The 17,806-nt window shown below is 36.9% G+C and overlaps 1 protein-coding gene across 1 annotated transcript; it reads right to left on the bottom strand.

Moving 5' to 3' along the window:
- Positions 1–17,608, bottom strand: ABCG5 (ATP binding cassette subfamily G member 5). The gene is made up of 14 exons (XM_072409775.1): positions 17,528–17,608; positions 14,045–14,181; positions 12,277–12,398; positions 11,406–11,542; positions 11,114–11,212; positions 8,203–8,335; positions 7,032–7,171; positions 5,683–5,812; positions 4,554–4,767; positions 3,469–3,674; positions 2,363–2,501; positions 2,090–2,275; positions 1,508–1,620; positions 1–244 (listed from the first exon to the last, which is right to left on the bottom strand). Exons 2-14 carry the CDS (start codon positions 14,137–14,139, stop codon positions 51–53), a joined length of 1,908 nt encoding a protein of 635 aa, XP_072265876.1. The 5' UTR covers positions 14,140–14,181; positions 17,528–17,608; the 3' UTR covers positions 1–50.
- Positions 17,609–17,806: the final 198 nt, after the last annotated feature.

Genomic DNA, 17,806 nt, shown 5'->3' with positions numbered 1-17,806 from the left:
ACCACTGCACCAAGCCATCGTCACCACCACCAAACATCTGGAGAGAGTTTTTATCTGCGCATTAGAATGTCTCTGAATTTAAAGCTTATGACACAGCCAATGATCATTGCAGGAACAAAGGCATAAAGCATCAGAAAGTCAAATGTGACCCTGGAAGTGGCTCCTGGGTAGATGCTTTCAATGAAGTCCGTTCCCTTAGTGTATGGACATTGTGATGTGGGTCCAGTTAAGTTGCTTAAACCACCTGTGAATTAAAAAAAAATAATATTGGTTTACAGAATGTATATGAAAACCACTTCTATGACACTTTTTATTGTGTTATTAAGTATATTCAAAACTGATATTCCTTTTGTCGTTGGATGATGATTGGTTGAATTATCCAATTGGGTCTTCAGCATTAAAATGTCTGCGTTCCCCCGTCCAGTTTTACCACCTGATTCCTTTATTTATTAGGTTGTCTTACTTTGAAGAACCACCTATAGCTGTTTATTTTATTTATTAGCAGAGCACAGTAAAGAACTTTTTCTGGCATTGAAATCTTACTACTGGATTTGACAAGCAATAAAAAAAATCTGGTGCGTGACTATAAGGACTGCAACCGAACCAAACAGAAAATATTAGTTTTGGGTAAATGAAGCCTGATTAGGAAGATAAAATATTACTTTTGTGAATGTTCTTAGGACGTACAAAATATTATTTTCTAATGTTTAATAATGAGTTGTTTTCACATGTGAGAATATGCAATATCATCCTAACATAGTTGGTCCTAAGAAAAAATAGGCTAACATTAATTACTAAAAGAAAAAACCCTTAAAACATTAAATTCTTGGAGAAGAAAAAGATCATTCACTCAAAAAAGAAAATACCTTAAAATAGAGTTAATTTTGTCTCATTTTCACAACAGTCACGCGCTCCTTGGGCCTGATTTATTAAAGCTCTCCAAGGCTGGGGAGGATATACTTTTATCGGTGAAGCTGGATGATCCAGCAACCCTGGAATGGATCTAGTCCAGGATTAAAAACATTTGCTAGCAAATACCAACTATCTTTGAAGAAATCTATTCCAGGTTTTCTGGATCACCCAGCATCACTGATATGTGTATCCTCTTAGGCTTTGGAGAGCTTTAAAAAATATGACCTATTGTGCACAAAATCCCTAAACTAAAGAGCAAATGCTGGTTTCATTCACACAGAACATATATGTACATGCAGCTTGGCTGTATTGTTCGCTATGAACATTTTTTTTTATAGATAGAAGTAATAATTATAGAGAGGTTCCTTGACTAAAGTTTGTACAGACATTTCTAACTGATTTTTTTTTTGTCACATAAGCTGATTTTAAGCCTATGGCCAGTGGAAAAATTTTAAATAAGTATGACCCCAGACTGTTGCATTGTAGCCATACATATTCTTTAGTTATATCATACAGAAAATGATCCTAAGGATAAAATATTACACAAAACTGATGCTTCCTATAGCCATAATTCTGCGTTCATGTGATAACTTACCACAAGTAAAATTCAGGTCATAGAATTCATTGACCACCAACAATTCACAGCAATACCTCTGATATGTAACGTAGCTTAATAGTTGAAAAACCCGAGGCATTTCTTGTAAGCTCCTATAGAATGAAATCCATTGATTTTAGTGGGAAAAAAATGTTTTACAAATAAATTTTTAATTTTACATTTTTTAGGACATATGAGGAGTTTATTTGATGACCTTATTAAATAATGCATGGACAAATGTAAAAAAATGTTTTTGTTATCCTGCACAGTTTACACTACAATTTTTAAATAATATTTATAACACCTTTTATGTTTTCTTTATGCAATGTTTTATATATTAAAGCATTTTGGCTTCAGCCGTCATCACGTCTATCTCATCTGATAACACTGATTGGTACCTGATTAATAGTGTACAACTGCATTTTGTTTTAGTATACAGTTTCTGGGGGTTGTCATCCTATATCTGTCCTTATTACCTACTGAGACATTGACCTGAAATAAGTGTGTAGGACCAGACCAAATAGGGACTTGAAAAACATGAACAACCGTAAGCTAAATGTAATGTGAAAACAAAAATCTTACCTTAGAAGTCCTGACCCCACAAGGATCCCAGCAATGTTGAGCAGAGCCACTCCAGCATTAACAATGTTGGGATTATTCACTAAACCAAGAACTGCAAGAGCGAGTAGCTCCCCCATAAGGTGGGGAGGTATAGTTATTGCAATGAAACATCCAAACCTTGTCAGCTCTGGGTGAAGTCCTACAGTCCTGTAATAAAAAAAGGCAAAGTTAACTCTGCATGTAGATGGTCTTGTTAATTTATACTGTACATATGATGGTGAAATGTAAGCATACCAGTATATAAAAGCTCCAAATATTACAACGCTGAGAATGCTGAATGGCACAATATGGAAGATGTAAGCTAGAAGCATATGCCACTTTTGGTATAAACCGTCCTTGCTTTCCTGGTCGCTGATGGCACGCAGGGCTGGGACTAAAGCAAAAAGAATAATTATTTCAATTTTGTTACAATCATATGTATGTTTCCAATCCTTTGTTTTTGTCCTTTAGACTTACATGATGACTTACATGATTTGTGCCTTATTTTTGCTATAAAATGCTGGACTACGCTGTCATATTTGGACACCCTATGCTGCTGCTGTTCTGTTGAGATCTGGGATAAGCTATGAGGATGTGGATACAGTAGTGCCTAGACAAACTCACATACGGGTACACAATACTTTTTCAGAAATTAAAAAAAAGTTAGGGTCCTGCTTTGACACAAGTAACAATTTTAGATGTCCACTATCTTCAGTTTTTTATTTGTCTACTTTAAAGTACAATTACAGTCAAAACTTCCAAACAATTTGCCACACCAGCATAATTTCTAAGAACAAAATCCTGTTTAGAAGTAAGTACCGAAAAAACTTAAAACAGTCTATTTCCTCTGGTGTCGACACTCTGCCTTTCCCGCTGTGAGGATATTTTAATTTAATGTATAGAGAATAGTAGGTAAGCTTTGGTCCACAATGGTAAATGGAGAAGCTGTGTCAGCCGCACTAATGGTAAGCAGCATATAAATTTATTTTTTTCACATTCGGAGTTACTTGTATGACCTTATGCATAATGGCTGCACCTCCTTTAGTGTGAAATAGGGGAATTGTGTGTTATACAGATGACATTATTTAAGGCAGGTAGGATAAGTAACTATATGGGTGATAAGGGGTTGGGAGACAGCCTTTCATTGCATGTTGTGACTAAGAGCAATTCCACCTTCATATGTTCTAGATGAGTATGGCAGCATGGAATTATACTTGTTGCAGTAGATTCACCAGCTAATTGTAATACCTTGATCAGGCTCCTGCTACATCATCTCTGGGTGTATTTTCTAACACACCAGAGTGCTTTGTCTACAATAAAATAAGACATGTCTAGGGATTGTAGAAGCATTTACTACTTACATAATGCAACAGCATTAAGGAGTCCTGTGTACCCTGTTCCACCCAGACACTGGTAAATGACTCCAATTCTGTCCTGTAAGGCTCCTTCTAACACATCATTCTTAAATCGAATTAGGAAAAAAGCAATAAAAAGGCCAAATATCAAATTCTGAGAGAGACGCATAATGATCCCAGACTTGTTCCTTGATAGATTTCTTACAGTTCTCCTACAGAAAAAGATCAAACAATAAATGGTTTCACATAGCGTAATTGAGAATTCTCACTTCATTTTCTGCCTTTTAAAAGAGGTACTCTCCTAAACATGAGAGAAATTCCTACTGACATTGAAATATATCACTATTATTATTCAATTGCCCCATAATTGCATTCTGGTAATAAATGTTAAATGTTCGGATTTATTCGTTTTGTGTCTTGGTGTCAATAGTGACCAAAAGAGAGGATGAGCCTTCCTAGCAAGGAACTAATCATCTAGAAAACTAATCAAAAACAGGTTTGACTTTTGATACACCTTAGTATGAGCCTAAGTCAATTGGCTGTATGCTGGTAACTGCAACAGTTTCCAATTTTTGTTCTATATGTTGATATGGGACAGTAAAACCACCAATTGTCCATTGGAGTATAATCATTATACTATTAAATTGAATAAAAAAGTATTTCTATGATTTTCTATGATTTCTGTAAGAAAACATAATCTGATCACATCAGACCTAAAGAAAATCTGAACAACCTGGTCGTTTACTTTGGGCCTGACTTATTAAACCTCCCCAAGGCTGGAGAGGATACACTTTCATCAGTGAAGATGGGTGATCCAGCAAACCTGGAATGGATCTGGTCCATGATTGAAAACATTTGCTAGCAAATAGTAAATGACTTTGGGGAAATCCATTCCAGGTTTGCTGGATCACCCAGCTCCACTGATAAAAGTGTATCCTCTCCAGCCTTGGAGAACCTAAATAAATCAGGCCCTTTGTTGGAATCTGCACCATATTAGAGGAGCCTGAAACCTATGACTCCCTGCCCATACTGAGCAAGACTGCTCATCTCTGGACACTGTACAAGCATAACCCAATCATGTCACGTCTTACCTGAACAAGACAAAAAGTTTTGACAATTCACTTGGGGCTTCCTTTTGTTTAAATGGAATGCTCTGCTTCACTTTAGATTTCTTTGATGCTTCCATAAGCTGCAAGGTGTTCTGGAACTGGTTGGAGTCCTTGTAGGCAGAAGCTATGGTGTGCACTCTGCTATATGTCTCCATTTCACGCGCTTTGGTCCTGGTGTCAACAGATGTAAGATCGACTGGAAATAATATGCAGTTTAATTTGTCAGTGAGCTTTTATAAATTTGCAAACAATATTTAATATAACAACCATGGCATCAGTTATATATATTGAACAACAACAGGCAGCACTTGGAAAATACACAGAACCATAAAAGCTTTTTTGCAGTGGGCCTAAAATAGGTTCCTGTGAATTTGCTTCTTCAGCCCAGAGTCAGTCCTGTTTTAAGAGGTAAAGGTTTGCAATCAAACTTGTCACCTATATTTTTCTTTACTAACTAGATATATTCTGAAACAAAAAAGCAAACTGTATTTAGCTTCCTAAAATCAGCTGTTCTGCAAAAGTTTTTTTAATCAGGAAACCTGCGCCAAAAGGCTGCATTTTGCATTCTAGTTGCCTGGCTATCTTTGGTTTACTTGTCAAGTCACCGAACTTGAACCTAAAAAAGTTTGGAAAATACAGAACTTTGTGTTTCAAAGTTTTGATGCCAATGAATCAGCATGATAGCTAAGGAACATGTTTTCAGAAAGGAAATATCCATGTGTCCCCACTACAGATTTCCTTCAAGGCCATCTACTAAGTAGTCTAATGGCTGCATAATAAACTTACAGTTGTATGAAATAATTGTCCATGTTAATATGCAGAATTAACATTAAGTACCATCAGCTTCCTTTGCCTAGGCTAAAAACGAAGCTGCAGAATACCTTCTAATCTATAGAATCCAGCTGTCTTGTGCTGTTTTAAAATTTGCCTAAATCTAGGTTCGCTTTAAGCCTTTGGTTGCCTTCTCAACTACACCAGGATTTTCTGCACCAAAGATCATTCCTCGTGTGCCAAAAGTCCCAGTCGGCTGTGTGTTAAATTTCAACTTAAGTAATTATATATAAATCTTTATAAATTCTTAAATTTATTAATACATAAACCTTGTTCTTACCAAAAAAATCAAATGGGTTGGAGTGTTCTGGACACTCATATCCACAGTCATCAAAAAACGTGATCATTTCTTGGGGATTGCCACAGAAAACAAGCTCTCCACAACTCATGATAGCAATCTTATCAAAAATCTGTTCAAATACAAATTAGAAACATAAGAAAAAGATAAAACGTAAAAAAATAAAAAGTTGCAGTCTTTTATGTATATATATATATATATATATATATATATTTATATATATATATATATTTTTTAAAGAGATCAGCCTAATGGAAAGCATTTTTATTAATGATATTATTGGTGTATGTTAAAAATATTCTTCAATTGCCACATCCAGGGTATAAATCAACTGTATGCAAACCCAGATATCCCATTCTTCTGCCAAACCTTGGCCCCTATCCCTCATTTCCTGGTGCCAAACCTTTACCCCTTTATACTTGGCACTGAACCTTAACCTCCCTTCCTGGTGTCTAACCTTTACCCTCAGACAAGTGCCTAACATTAACAAAAGATAATCTATTCAGAACCTAGCCCATAAGCTAAAGTAAAGCCTCTTACAGACTTGCAGTAAACTGCAGCGTGTGAATCACTGTGCATTTGGTTGTTGTTTGTGTTGCAGTTGTGGTGAGGTTGTGGTATGGTTCCTGAAAGCAAAATATTTCTTCTAGCCGTGCCATTGCTTTCTCTCCTCTGAATGAGTAACCACATTGCAAACGCAAGAGCAAAATGCGCAAACGTGTTGACCTGCAGTGGGGTTTGACACTTCCGAGGTATATCAGCAGTTTTCTATGTATCTGGGAGCAGCTAACCATGCAATTTTTTACCGCAGTTAGCAAAATCTGATAGGTAGAAAAATGTGATAGAACACCAAATAGACAAAGTGAACAATTCATTTCTTTAGTAAATCAACACCTCTATGGAGCCAGTCAGTGCCACATCCATCAACATTCCTCCTCCTTCTCTTGTCTTGTTTTTTTATTTTTTTCTTTAACCGTGTTTACAATCAAGTTCTAGTTTTTTGATAAAAAGCATTTATTATATTCCAACATTATAGTTTCCACATGCAAAAACAAGAAAGATGCTCTTAAACAACGTGAATAAAAATTTTAGTTGCAGCATTGGTTGCCATGGAAAATACTACGTAAATATTCACCAAAATATATATAATAATGGTGGTAAAGCAAGATATAGCATTATTATTATGATTATGATTAAGCAGACATAGCAAAGAATAGTGTTTTAGCTGCTGTGTGATTTGGCTTTTCCCCGATAACACTTTCACGATGAATGGTAATATTAGGGTGTAGAGCAGAATCAGGGCAGGAAATGTACAATTGGTGTTTACTCACTCTGAACAGTTCTGATCGTGGCTGGTGAATGGAAATAATCACTATCCTGTCCTTTCGAGCCAGCTCAGAAAGCAGTAACACGATATGATTTGCCGTCATTGCATCCAAACCGGTAGTTGGCTCATCAAGTAAAATGATTTCTATGAGAGACAGGGGAGTCAGTGACTGAAATAACGGGAATGGGATATGTGGAAATCAGCAATATTCATTATACTCCGTATTTTGCAGTGTGATTACATTATTTCGGCCACAATTAGCATAATTAAAAAAATACTAAGACAGACAATGAGTAACAGTTTCATTTGCTAACTGGATCACAGCCATAATACCACATTGATTAGGCTGTTTTTTTAATGAATACATGTGTAACTCAAAATATGATGTTTTTTGATCATTAGGAGCATGAGGTAAGGGCCTTTCTAGTGATAGCTTCCCCACATTGTCTTTCTGCTTCATTTGTCTACTGGAACTCCTAGAAATACAATACAAGTACAATAGTATGGGGGTATAATATGATCTGCTGCCATTGCTTCCCAAGATGTATTACATGGCCATGAAGTTGCCATTTGCCATGCTAGAGAAATATCACCTAGAGAACAAGGGGTAGGGCCACAAGCTTTGTGTAAGTTCCAACATGACACTAAACTTGCCCAGGGCTTTCAGGTTTGGGGAGGAACAATATCAAAGAAAGTAAAGTAAACTATCAAGAGTATCCATTACATAATACATACAATAAGGAATCTGGAGGTTGTTTGAGATAAGAAAAAGCAGGGGATTTATGGCTAGGTACATTTAAGTCATGGATAAATGAACAGTATTAAACAAAGGTATTAGTAAAACATGTCGCTGTACCTGGTCCTTGACAATAAAGGGGGGTTACAGGGGCTTACCTCTACACAAAAATCAACTGCCAACGAAAAATTGGAATAAACACATATAAATAGGCAGTAAAATTGGATCTCGGTGCCCGATGCATTTCGCTGGTATAGGCTTCTTGGGGATTTTAGGGGAGAGCTAGTGACAGTTTTAATGGCAGTAAAAGTACACAAGAAAGATAATTCGAATTCTTTAAAAAAAAGAAAAAGAACCTCTAGAGGTTGCTCCTTTTAAAAAAAAAATTTACATTTTTTACAGTTTTAGGTAATAACACAATTTGGTATAATAAACTCACTGGGGTCCTGGATTAATTGGGCTGCTATGGACACGCGGCGTCTTTCTCCGCTGGAAATGCCATTGAAAACGCGTCCTCCTATCACTGTGTCTGCCGAGTGAGTAAGACTTAGCTCTGCCATGACTGAATCAACCTGAAATAAACAACAGCATACCAATGCATTATCCTGAAAATATGATTTTGTAGGCATTTTTTTCTGGATTTTTTTGATGATTAACCAAAGTTTTTGGTACCACTTAATAGATTAAGTGGCACAACATTTCCCGACCCTGGAACATTTCTGTATTTGGTGGATGTGGGCTTTAAGTGTCCCAGACCCCGTTTTTTTTTTTTTCGACAGCATTCTACTTGAAAGTTGTAATGGTTTCAAAATGTTCTTATTTTATGCTGAAAGCTTGATGTTGTATAGTCAGCTTAAAGGATAGCAGAATTTTGGAATGGTTTAACAAACTCTGATGGACTCCCTGTAATGGATAGGCCTGTGGACTCTGGAGGATGTGATGTCAACAGTTCCTCCAGGGAAGGAGTAGAAAGACATGCAGGAAGGGTCTCAATGTAAGAATGACTTTTTCGATGGAGCATATTATGCTTGCAATGCTTTCCAAGGGTTTGAAGCACATTGCTAGGTGCACTGGGTGACAGCTTGACTGTGACAAGCATGTGAAGAACTGCCCAAGCAATGAGAGAAAACCACAAATAAATTATGTTTTTTTTGTAACAAAAATGGTCAAACTGATCACTGGTCTTTTAAAACGGTCACCAGAGGTTTTTATTCTAGAAGTTTTAGGTAGATTTATATTTACTCATCAGCTAGCAAGTGTGGAAAAATAGTTTTTCCAGAAAAGCAGTATAGGGAATCTTGTATAAAAAGGTCATCAGCTGAAGGTAATTCAGAGGTGGGTTTCATTAGAATTAGCCCCCCAGACCTCCATGGTAGACTGGAGGTGTCCATTTACCTCTGAAGCACCTTTGCACCTTTGTTGAAAGTATTTTGCAAAGGGTTGTTGGCTTCTATTGATCTAGCTAATGAGTTGTCTGAACTCAAACCAATAGATATATACTGCCAACATCCCTAAATTAGGGGCTAAGTTATTAAAATAGGCTCAAATATAAAAAAAAACTTTTATTAAACACAAGCCATGAAAACAATGGATAGAAATTCCATAAAAATGCTCAGTACATAGCACCAAACAATTGTGTATATCATTGAGATGTTGTAATAGATTCTGTGAATCCAACGCATTTCGCAGAATTAATTCCGCTTCATCAGGGATTATACAAGACCTCAAAAGATAGAATGCACAAGGGTGTAAAACTACAGTGTATAGTATTGCGTGTGACTAAGCCTGGCATGGGATGCAGTCATGGGGAACAGGCAGCCCCCCTCCAGCAGCAAGAGAGAGAGACGCTCAAACCGGAACCAATGGATCCACTAAATATACATTTTGTTTTTCTGTGTCAGGTATAATTTCCATGGGTACTGAGTAATCAGCAGATTAGGTGAAACGAAGGTCCAAAATGAGAGTCTGTTCCTCAGCTGCAGCAGATGGGGCTAACAGCCAGACCACAGCCTGGTCAAGGACAGTCCTGCAAGGCCGGTCTTTCCTGGAGTCATTGGTGGCCCACCTTCTGCATGTACATTTGGACTATTTGGTGCTGGGAGGTCATAGAGTTGGGGAGAACTTGTAAACTCCCTGACCCTGTGGATCTCTATTGAATCACTGACTTGGATTAGAAGTTGTAATTTCGCTTTGATATAACTTGCTGTAAGCTTGCCCTGGGTTATGTATTGAAGTATTGTAGAAAGGTATGGTCAGGCAACTAGCTTTTTCAAAGACAGCAAGCAATATATGCTTGGGTTTTGTTCTCAGCACAAGACAAAAAAAAGATTTCAGACATATTTTTTCTCCTGACAGGTTTCCTTGAAACTTGTGAATTACGACTAAAGCACATGAATTCACAGTATTGTTTATAGATCATTTACAACATAACTGATAGTCACCTGCCTGTTAACACTCCCTTCCTGTCCATAGCATGTGCTACTCTGCCATCTGTCATTCCGAACACTGACCTTTGGCTGAGTAATATATCTGTGATAAGGAAGTCATTGAATCCCCTCCACAGAAAAACTTCTATACATTTATCATAGTAATATACAGTAACTGCTGAATTGCAAGTCAGGCAATACCAATAAGGATTGTTGCTTCAAATAATAAAAGGCATTATAAATGATCCATAGTTTAATGGCTATAGGTAGAGTTGTTTAGGTGGAGACCCACTTTTAGCTATGTTATTTATAGGCCTATTTGAGCAACCTTTCATTCCAACTCATACTTAGTAATTTATATATATATATATGTGTGTGGAATCATGACAATCATGATATAAGTCAACCTCATCTTTAGCTACTTGGCCAATTGACCGTTGCAATATGATGTTGTGTCAGGTATTATTAACATGGCAATATTAATTGTATTATTTATTATTATTATATATTTTATTATTATTATGAATATTATGGCAAATCCTGTAACAACAAACAAAAAAGAAAAAGAATAATGATGAATGAATGACCTCCCCCTACTACATCTCCAATGTCAGAATTCTGCATGCGTTGCAGATGTTTTTAATCTTACTTGACCATAGGACCATCAGTCCAATAATGACAAGTACATGGCAGCTACCATTATAGCAGGCGACTAACAAGCTCACTAGTCCTTTTAAGTCAGAAATACTAACTCTTTTGTCTATATGCTCACTGTGCCAAATTGACATCAATAAGGGGTAAAAAGCATTCAATTTGTTTCCGTTTTCCTAAAAACTATAAAAGTTATTCCTAATGGGCATCCTGCCCCATGTAGCTTTCTCTGTGTAAGCAGTAGTGTTTTATACTTATATACCAGAAACCAACCTTTTTCTTGATGGCATCTTTGCTGTGTTTCTGAAGTGCCAAAAGTGCCGTATAGGTCAAAGTTTCACGAATTGTCAGGTAGGAGAGTAAGCTATCATGCTGCAAAATGAAACCATAAAACAAATAAACTCATGATTAAAACACCAAAGCGGGGTATATATATCAAGCAGTGAATGTGACGTTCACCAATCCCTGTATTTTAAAGCACATGCAGCAGCAAGAAGTTTTGGGAATTCACTGTTTTATAAATGTATTTGAAACACAATATGACAATTCCAACATAGAGCAGTACCTGTAAGACATAGGAAAAACAATCTTGAAATTGTTCTTTCTTCAGTTGGGACCCATTCACATAAACATCACCGAGCAATGTACCTTTGCTTCCTATCCTTCCAGAGATAGCATCAAGAAGTGTTGTTTTCCCAGAGCCTTAAAAAAGTAAAAATATTTTATTAGGAGTATAACATGAAACTAACAAAAAATGCTTATAATTATTCTGTAGAAAACTGTTGTGCTGAGGTCAGATATGGCTCTGGGTGGATGGGACTTTCTAGAGATTTAGCTTCCATAGTAATAGGCCTGGCCCAGCACCTATGGTGTGCTGCCCTTCTGTGAAAATCACCTTATGAATACATTTTAATAAAGTAAAATCCCTTTCCCTTTTTTCCTATCATAGACTCAAAAGCGTACCACTTCTAAAAAAACTGGGCTGCACAAGAGACTTACCTTTGATAACCCCCTATAATACCCCAGTAAGCACTATACTTAGTACTGCACATATAAAGCAATAAATATGTTTTGGATAGTTGTAATCGCTTATGTTGACAGTTTGCCTATTGTAGGATTTGCGCTCACCTCTTGTTCTTTAAAATTTTTGATTTTCCTTTAATTGTTTCTTTTAGATTGTAATCTCCTCTGGGCAGGGTCCTCTCCTCCTCCTCCTGTGTCACTGTCTGTCAGTTGCAAACCCTATTTAATGTACAGCGCTGCGTAATATGTTGGCGCTATATAAATCCTGTTTACTTAGCAATAGTGGTCACCAGTACAAAGAAAAAGAATACCCTCTCTAGTAGGGACACATTAAGCAATACAAATCTGAGGTTTCAATCCTAATTCTTTGCAAAACAAAAACAAATGCAGTGGGGAAAAAACATTCTACTTACCAGAATTGCCTAATATTGCCATAATCTGACCGCTTTCCATATAAAAGGAAACATTCCTTAAAATCTGCCTTGTCCATTTGTTGTAATATGATTGTACATCCCACCATGGCCCAACTCGCTCCCTAAGAACAGAGTAAAGAAGTAATAGCAGTAAGTTACAAATATATCACGTGGATAGTAAGTTTGAGTGTCATGAATGTACAAGAATATAGCATGTGAGCCTTATAAATGTGTGTAATGAGATTAGCAACTTTATTAAACAATTATTGAATCCATATAATTTGGTAATTTTGTCTGTTTTTAGCTTCAGGAAATTTGCATTAAACTGCAGGGCCTATTTATAAAGCAGTCAATCTGACATTCACTGGATCATTGCCTGGTGGGAAATGACTTTCTGCCATTAACACAAACGAAAGAGTCCCCACCGGGAAATGTTTCAGTGAATGCCTGATTCACTGCTTTATGAATAGACCTCTAAGCATCTGGGGGCTCCTTGCAAGAATCTAAATGTAACACAATAGCAATACACAATTGTGGAAAAAAATGTAAAAGCAGTGTAAAAATACCCAAAGGTAATCACTGAAAAAAAAAATTATCATAGAAAACATTATCATTTCCCTTTCAGAATGTCTAATTGTTTCTGCTAATATACATTGTGCCCATATGACCTATGTCCTCTTTCTCATATAGAAACAATCAAACCTTGAAATATACAACAAACGTAACATCTAAAGTCCAAGCATATTCCAAACAGGGTTATTCCAGAAGAGCGGGCAGGGTGATAAGTCTGGATTGCTTTGAAATGGACTCTACTATATAAATAAATTGTCCAGTATGGGTTATATAGACAAACACAATCATCTGGCGAGTGTATGTCCGGCTAGGTACATACATAACAAACCAGGGATGAAAGTTCAGGTTAACTAACTAAAGTGGCATTTAAAGACACAGTATGTGATTGTTAGATTTAGACTATTTAGACCCCAGGAGGGAAATTAAGGGTTCCTTGGGCTTAGGTTGATCTTATGCTTTGTATGCAATTTTCTAATCCTTAGTAAAATCAAAAAATGTTGAGAAGATGTATTTCAAAATAGAAATATAAAAGTATTGGGTATATAAAACTTTTTTTAGTTACAGCTATAAGTCTCATAGTTTGCTTGACAGGTTAGGACAGCCTTTCTCCTTCCTTTTTTCAAAAAGAAGAACCCCTGAAATAACTTTCAGGTCTCAGGGACCCCCTGCTATAATTACTATATATACACAGTATATTAGCATGATGATCAGTGGGAAGAAGACATCTTACATTGCTAGCGATTGGGAAGAATGTCATCTTTACAGATAGCTAAAGAGATCATTGGTATAAGTTAAAATGACCTGAAAATCACAAATTGCTGATTGCTCGTGGAACCCCTAGCAACTTCTGGAGGACCCTGGTTGAGAAACACTGCATAAGGCTTATATGGCATCCATCGTGCCAAGGGTACGATTTGTCTACTATTGTGTTAAAATAAACCAGGAAAATCAGAAGTAAAATCTTTATTCTGAAGATAAAGCCAAAGTGCTTTGGATGACAACTGATCTATAAAACAATGGCATATTAAAAAGTAGTAAGCTATCCAACTAATATATAAGCAGCTTGGGTAACAGAGCCTTGTTTATGTTTTAATTTCTATGTCCCTATTGTGAAGAATACATACCAGGACTATAGCTATAGGTGGTTCCTCCTAGTTTAATATATATTAGAAAATGTCATTTTCTGATCACTGACCTGACTGTGTAGCAAATGTTTTGTACACTTATATTGCAGCTTCCTTCTTTTCCTGATATTGTTGTATCACTGGAAGCATCTTCAACGACCTCCATCTTTTTAGATGGTACAAACCAGCAGCTTTTCTTCAAGTTTACCTGTGAAGGAAATAATATCACTGTATTATGCCTGCCATAGAACTGAGGATTTTATATTAGATATAAATTAAAATATATACAACAAAAGAAGTACAACTCAGTTTCTTAAATTGTTACAGTGCAACAAATCTTCCCATGTTAACATATACATACACAATAATAAATCAGGTTGTGTTTTAGATAAGCATTTATAGTTAGAACAATAGGCTATAATTGAATGAAAATACACAAGGAGGTGCTGAGAAGTGCCTGGCTTTGCCCCCTTTCAGATGAAATAGAAAAATGAGTGTGGGGGCATATGACAGCCTAATATCTTAGCGTGTAACTGTGCAAATATCAGGTCTTTGCGATTCTTAAAACAGTTTTTTCTTTTAGTGAGAAGCTGTAATGGCAGAGGCACAAGCAAGTTTCACGTAGTTGGAGTTACGGGCCATCATGAAGTTTTTGTTTCACCAGGGAAAGTCAGCAAAGGAAATTAACACTGAGAATGAGAACATTGAGGGAGAAGTGTCCTTCCTACAGCACTGTCAAAACCTGGATATCTCGTTTCAAGATTGGGCATTTCACCAATGAAGATGAGCCCCAACGAGCCTGATTATTGAGGACCGGCGAATATCCGCAAAAAAAATAGCCCAGATACTTGACATCTCACGGGAGCGTGTTGGATTTGTTATCACCACTATCCTAGACATGCGCAGGCTTTCAGCGAAGTGAGTGCCGAAATGTTTGATCAGTGATCAGAAGAAGGAACGAGTTGAAGCATCCAAAGCCGTTTTGGCCCATTTTGAAGCTGCACAGGACTTTTTGGCTAGGTTAGTGACTGAGGATAAAACCTGGCTCCACATCTATGATCCTGAAACCAAGGAACAGTCAAGGGAATGGCGCCACACCGGGTCCCTGCAGCCGAAGAAGTTCCAAACCCAGAAATTGTTCAAAAAAAATCATGGCATCCGTTTTTTGGGACAAAGACGGTGGGCCTGATTTATTACCTGGGTGATCCAGCAAACGTGGAATGGTTTTCTGCAAAGTAATTTGCTATTTGCTAGCAAATGTTTTGAATTCTGGACCATATCCATTCCAGGTTTGCTGGATAACCCAGCTTCACTGATGAAAGTGTATCCTCCCCAGCCTTGGAGAGCTTTGATAAAACAGGCCGGGTATTCTGTTGGTGGACTACCTACCTCAGTGCTCTAGTATCACCGGACAGTATTATGCTAACCTCCTGGACCAGCTGAAGGAGGCAATTAAGACAAACGATTAGGAAAGTTAACCAAAGGGATCCTTTTTTTGCAGGACAATGCACCTGCGCACATGTCCAACGTTGTGGCTGCCAAATTGAACACTCTGGGTTTCCAATTGGTCCACCATTCCCCCTACTCACCTCACCTGGCCTCTTCAGACTATTATCTTTTCCCAAATTTGAAGAAACACCTGAAGGGGCAAAGTTTTGAGGACATTTCTGACGTCAAAGATGCTGCTGAGAGCTGGTTTGCGGCCCAACCAAAGGACTTTTATTTGAACGGTCTAGAAAAGCTGCAACTACGTTGTACCAAGTGCATCAGTCTCAGGGGGTAATTTATTTTATAAATGTGTTATTTCATAATTCTGGCTCTCTTCTTTGTGGGCAAAGCACCCCTGGTACAAATAGCATAAAGAAAAGAGAATATAATTGTGAGAAAGCAGATGAAAGAGACAAAAAATAGGAATATGGAGGCGAGGATAAACATGCGGAGGATACTGGTCTGTTTCCCCAAAGTATGCATTCTGTAGCCAAGTCGGTATCAAAATCCTAAGGTCTTGATTTTCATTTTTTGAATAAGCCTTGTATGTCATTCACTTCCATCTAGTCCTTAATGGCCACAAATAACATTAGTGTTTTTATTACATGCACCTGTTATTCAGTCATCATTGTCTTTTAATCACATGCAGTATTCAAAAAATAGATTCTGTTTCGGTAGGACGCCTCAAAATTTTTTAGACACATGACATTGTAACAATGATCATGCTAGACATCCAAAGTTTTTTACCATGCTGCATACAAATGTGTAAAAATAATACATACAAAGGGAAAATATTGTATACCAAGTTAGTCGCTAAGATTATTAATAATTGCTGGTACAATATGGTTACACCGCAACCTCTTTACTGCTGGAAAGTTTTGATTTTGTTTTTAAGACATTACAGGTAAGTATCAATCTATAAGCAGCGGTTCAGAGGTGCCCATACGACATATGAGGATCCTGTTTTCCAGGAGATATGGAAGCACGTGATATTTTCCTATTAGTAACCTAATGTCAAAGGCAACAACTTAAAATTCCCGACTCCACGATAGGGATAGAGGGTTCTCATACTATCACAACCAAAACCTATAGGTGAACGTATAGATATGGTTGTGGATTGATAACAAGCCAGCATCCCAAGTGGCAACCAGCTGATTTAAAAAAACGACATATCTATTTTAATTACAATGCAATGAGTGCATTTGCAGTTAGTTATAAAAAAAAAGTAAAATTTTAATTCAGTAAAGTTTTTATGCATGATGCAAAATACTGAATAAAAACAGATACACCACCAACATCACAACCAATTTGGAAAACACAGGATCATTTTTTAACCTGTTTTCTTTTTCAATTTAAATAAAACTATGATAATAATGTTAAAAAAAGCTCAGAATAATAAAAAAACTTATTTTACCTAATTATTAAACAATTGGATTGAAACGTACATTGTGCTTAGTCTAGGCTGAGATAAATGGGTCAACGTCAGCGTTTTGTGTTATATAGTTTTTCCTGACCAGAAAAACAGAAAACAGTGCTTAGAGTGTATTGTTCTCTTATTGTGTGCTGTTTCCCCCACTTTTTAAATTGTAAGCTCTTCGGGGCAAGGTCCTCTCCTCCTCATGTGTCACTGTCTATATCTGTTTGTCATTGCAACCCCTATTTAATGTACAGCGCTGTGTAATATGTTGGCGATGATGATGAGACTGATTCACATACAAATCTATGTCCAGTTTTGCAACTGTATTAAGAAAAATGGCAGCAAAAACAATTCTCTGTATGTAATTTTAATGTATACAATGGCAGCATATGTTATAGTTCAGGTGACCTGATACTTTGTCTGTATAGCACTGCTTAGTAATCTGCAGAAGGTCTAATAGTTGGTAATTTTTTATATCTATACATCTATTAATTGTTATGTTAGTTATTTTTCTGTCAAATGCAGAAATACAATTGTGTATGTCGTATGTACTAAAGCTGGAAATATTCCAAGCCCCATCTAACTCCCATAGGGTTCCCTTCCACTGACTCCGCACATTGAATTGGTGGGGTGTAACCCCCTGGCTCACCTGTAATGGAGGTTAAGTAAGGAATCCTCTGCCGTCTTCATGAAATCACCCAGGGAAGGCTCCTAAAGCTTGTACTGTCTATTCCTCTGCAGATGCATTTATCTTTAATAAACACAAAGTTGGCTGGGAAGTGTAATTGTCTTATCTGATAATACTTTAGACTCGTACATTATATCTAAATAGACAAAGCAATTTATTAAGCGACATTTACCTTGAAAAGGGCGTGTGTAATACAGCAGGGCTGGGATGACCTACTAGTGTCTATTCAGGCAGTCAGCA

Source organism: Pyxicephalus adspersus, chromosome 4 (genome assembly GCF_032062135.1).
Source record: "Pyxicephalus adspersus chromosome 4, UCB_Pads_2.0, whole genome shotgun sequence".
Taxonomy (NCBI): Eukaryota; Metazoa; Chordata; class Amphibia; order Anura; family Pyxicephalidae; genus Pyxicephalus; species Pyxicephalus adspersus.
Note: the sequence above shows the minus strand (reverse complement) of the source record. Positions and strands in the feature narration are given on the sequence as shown.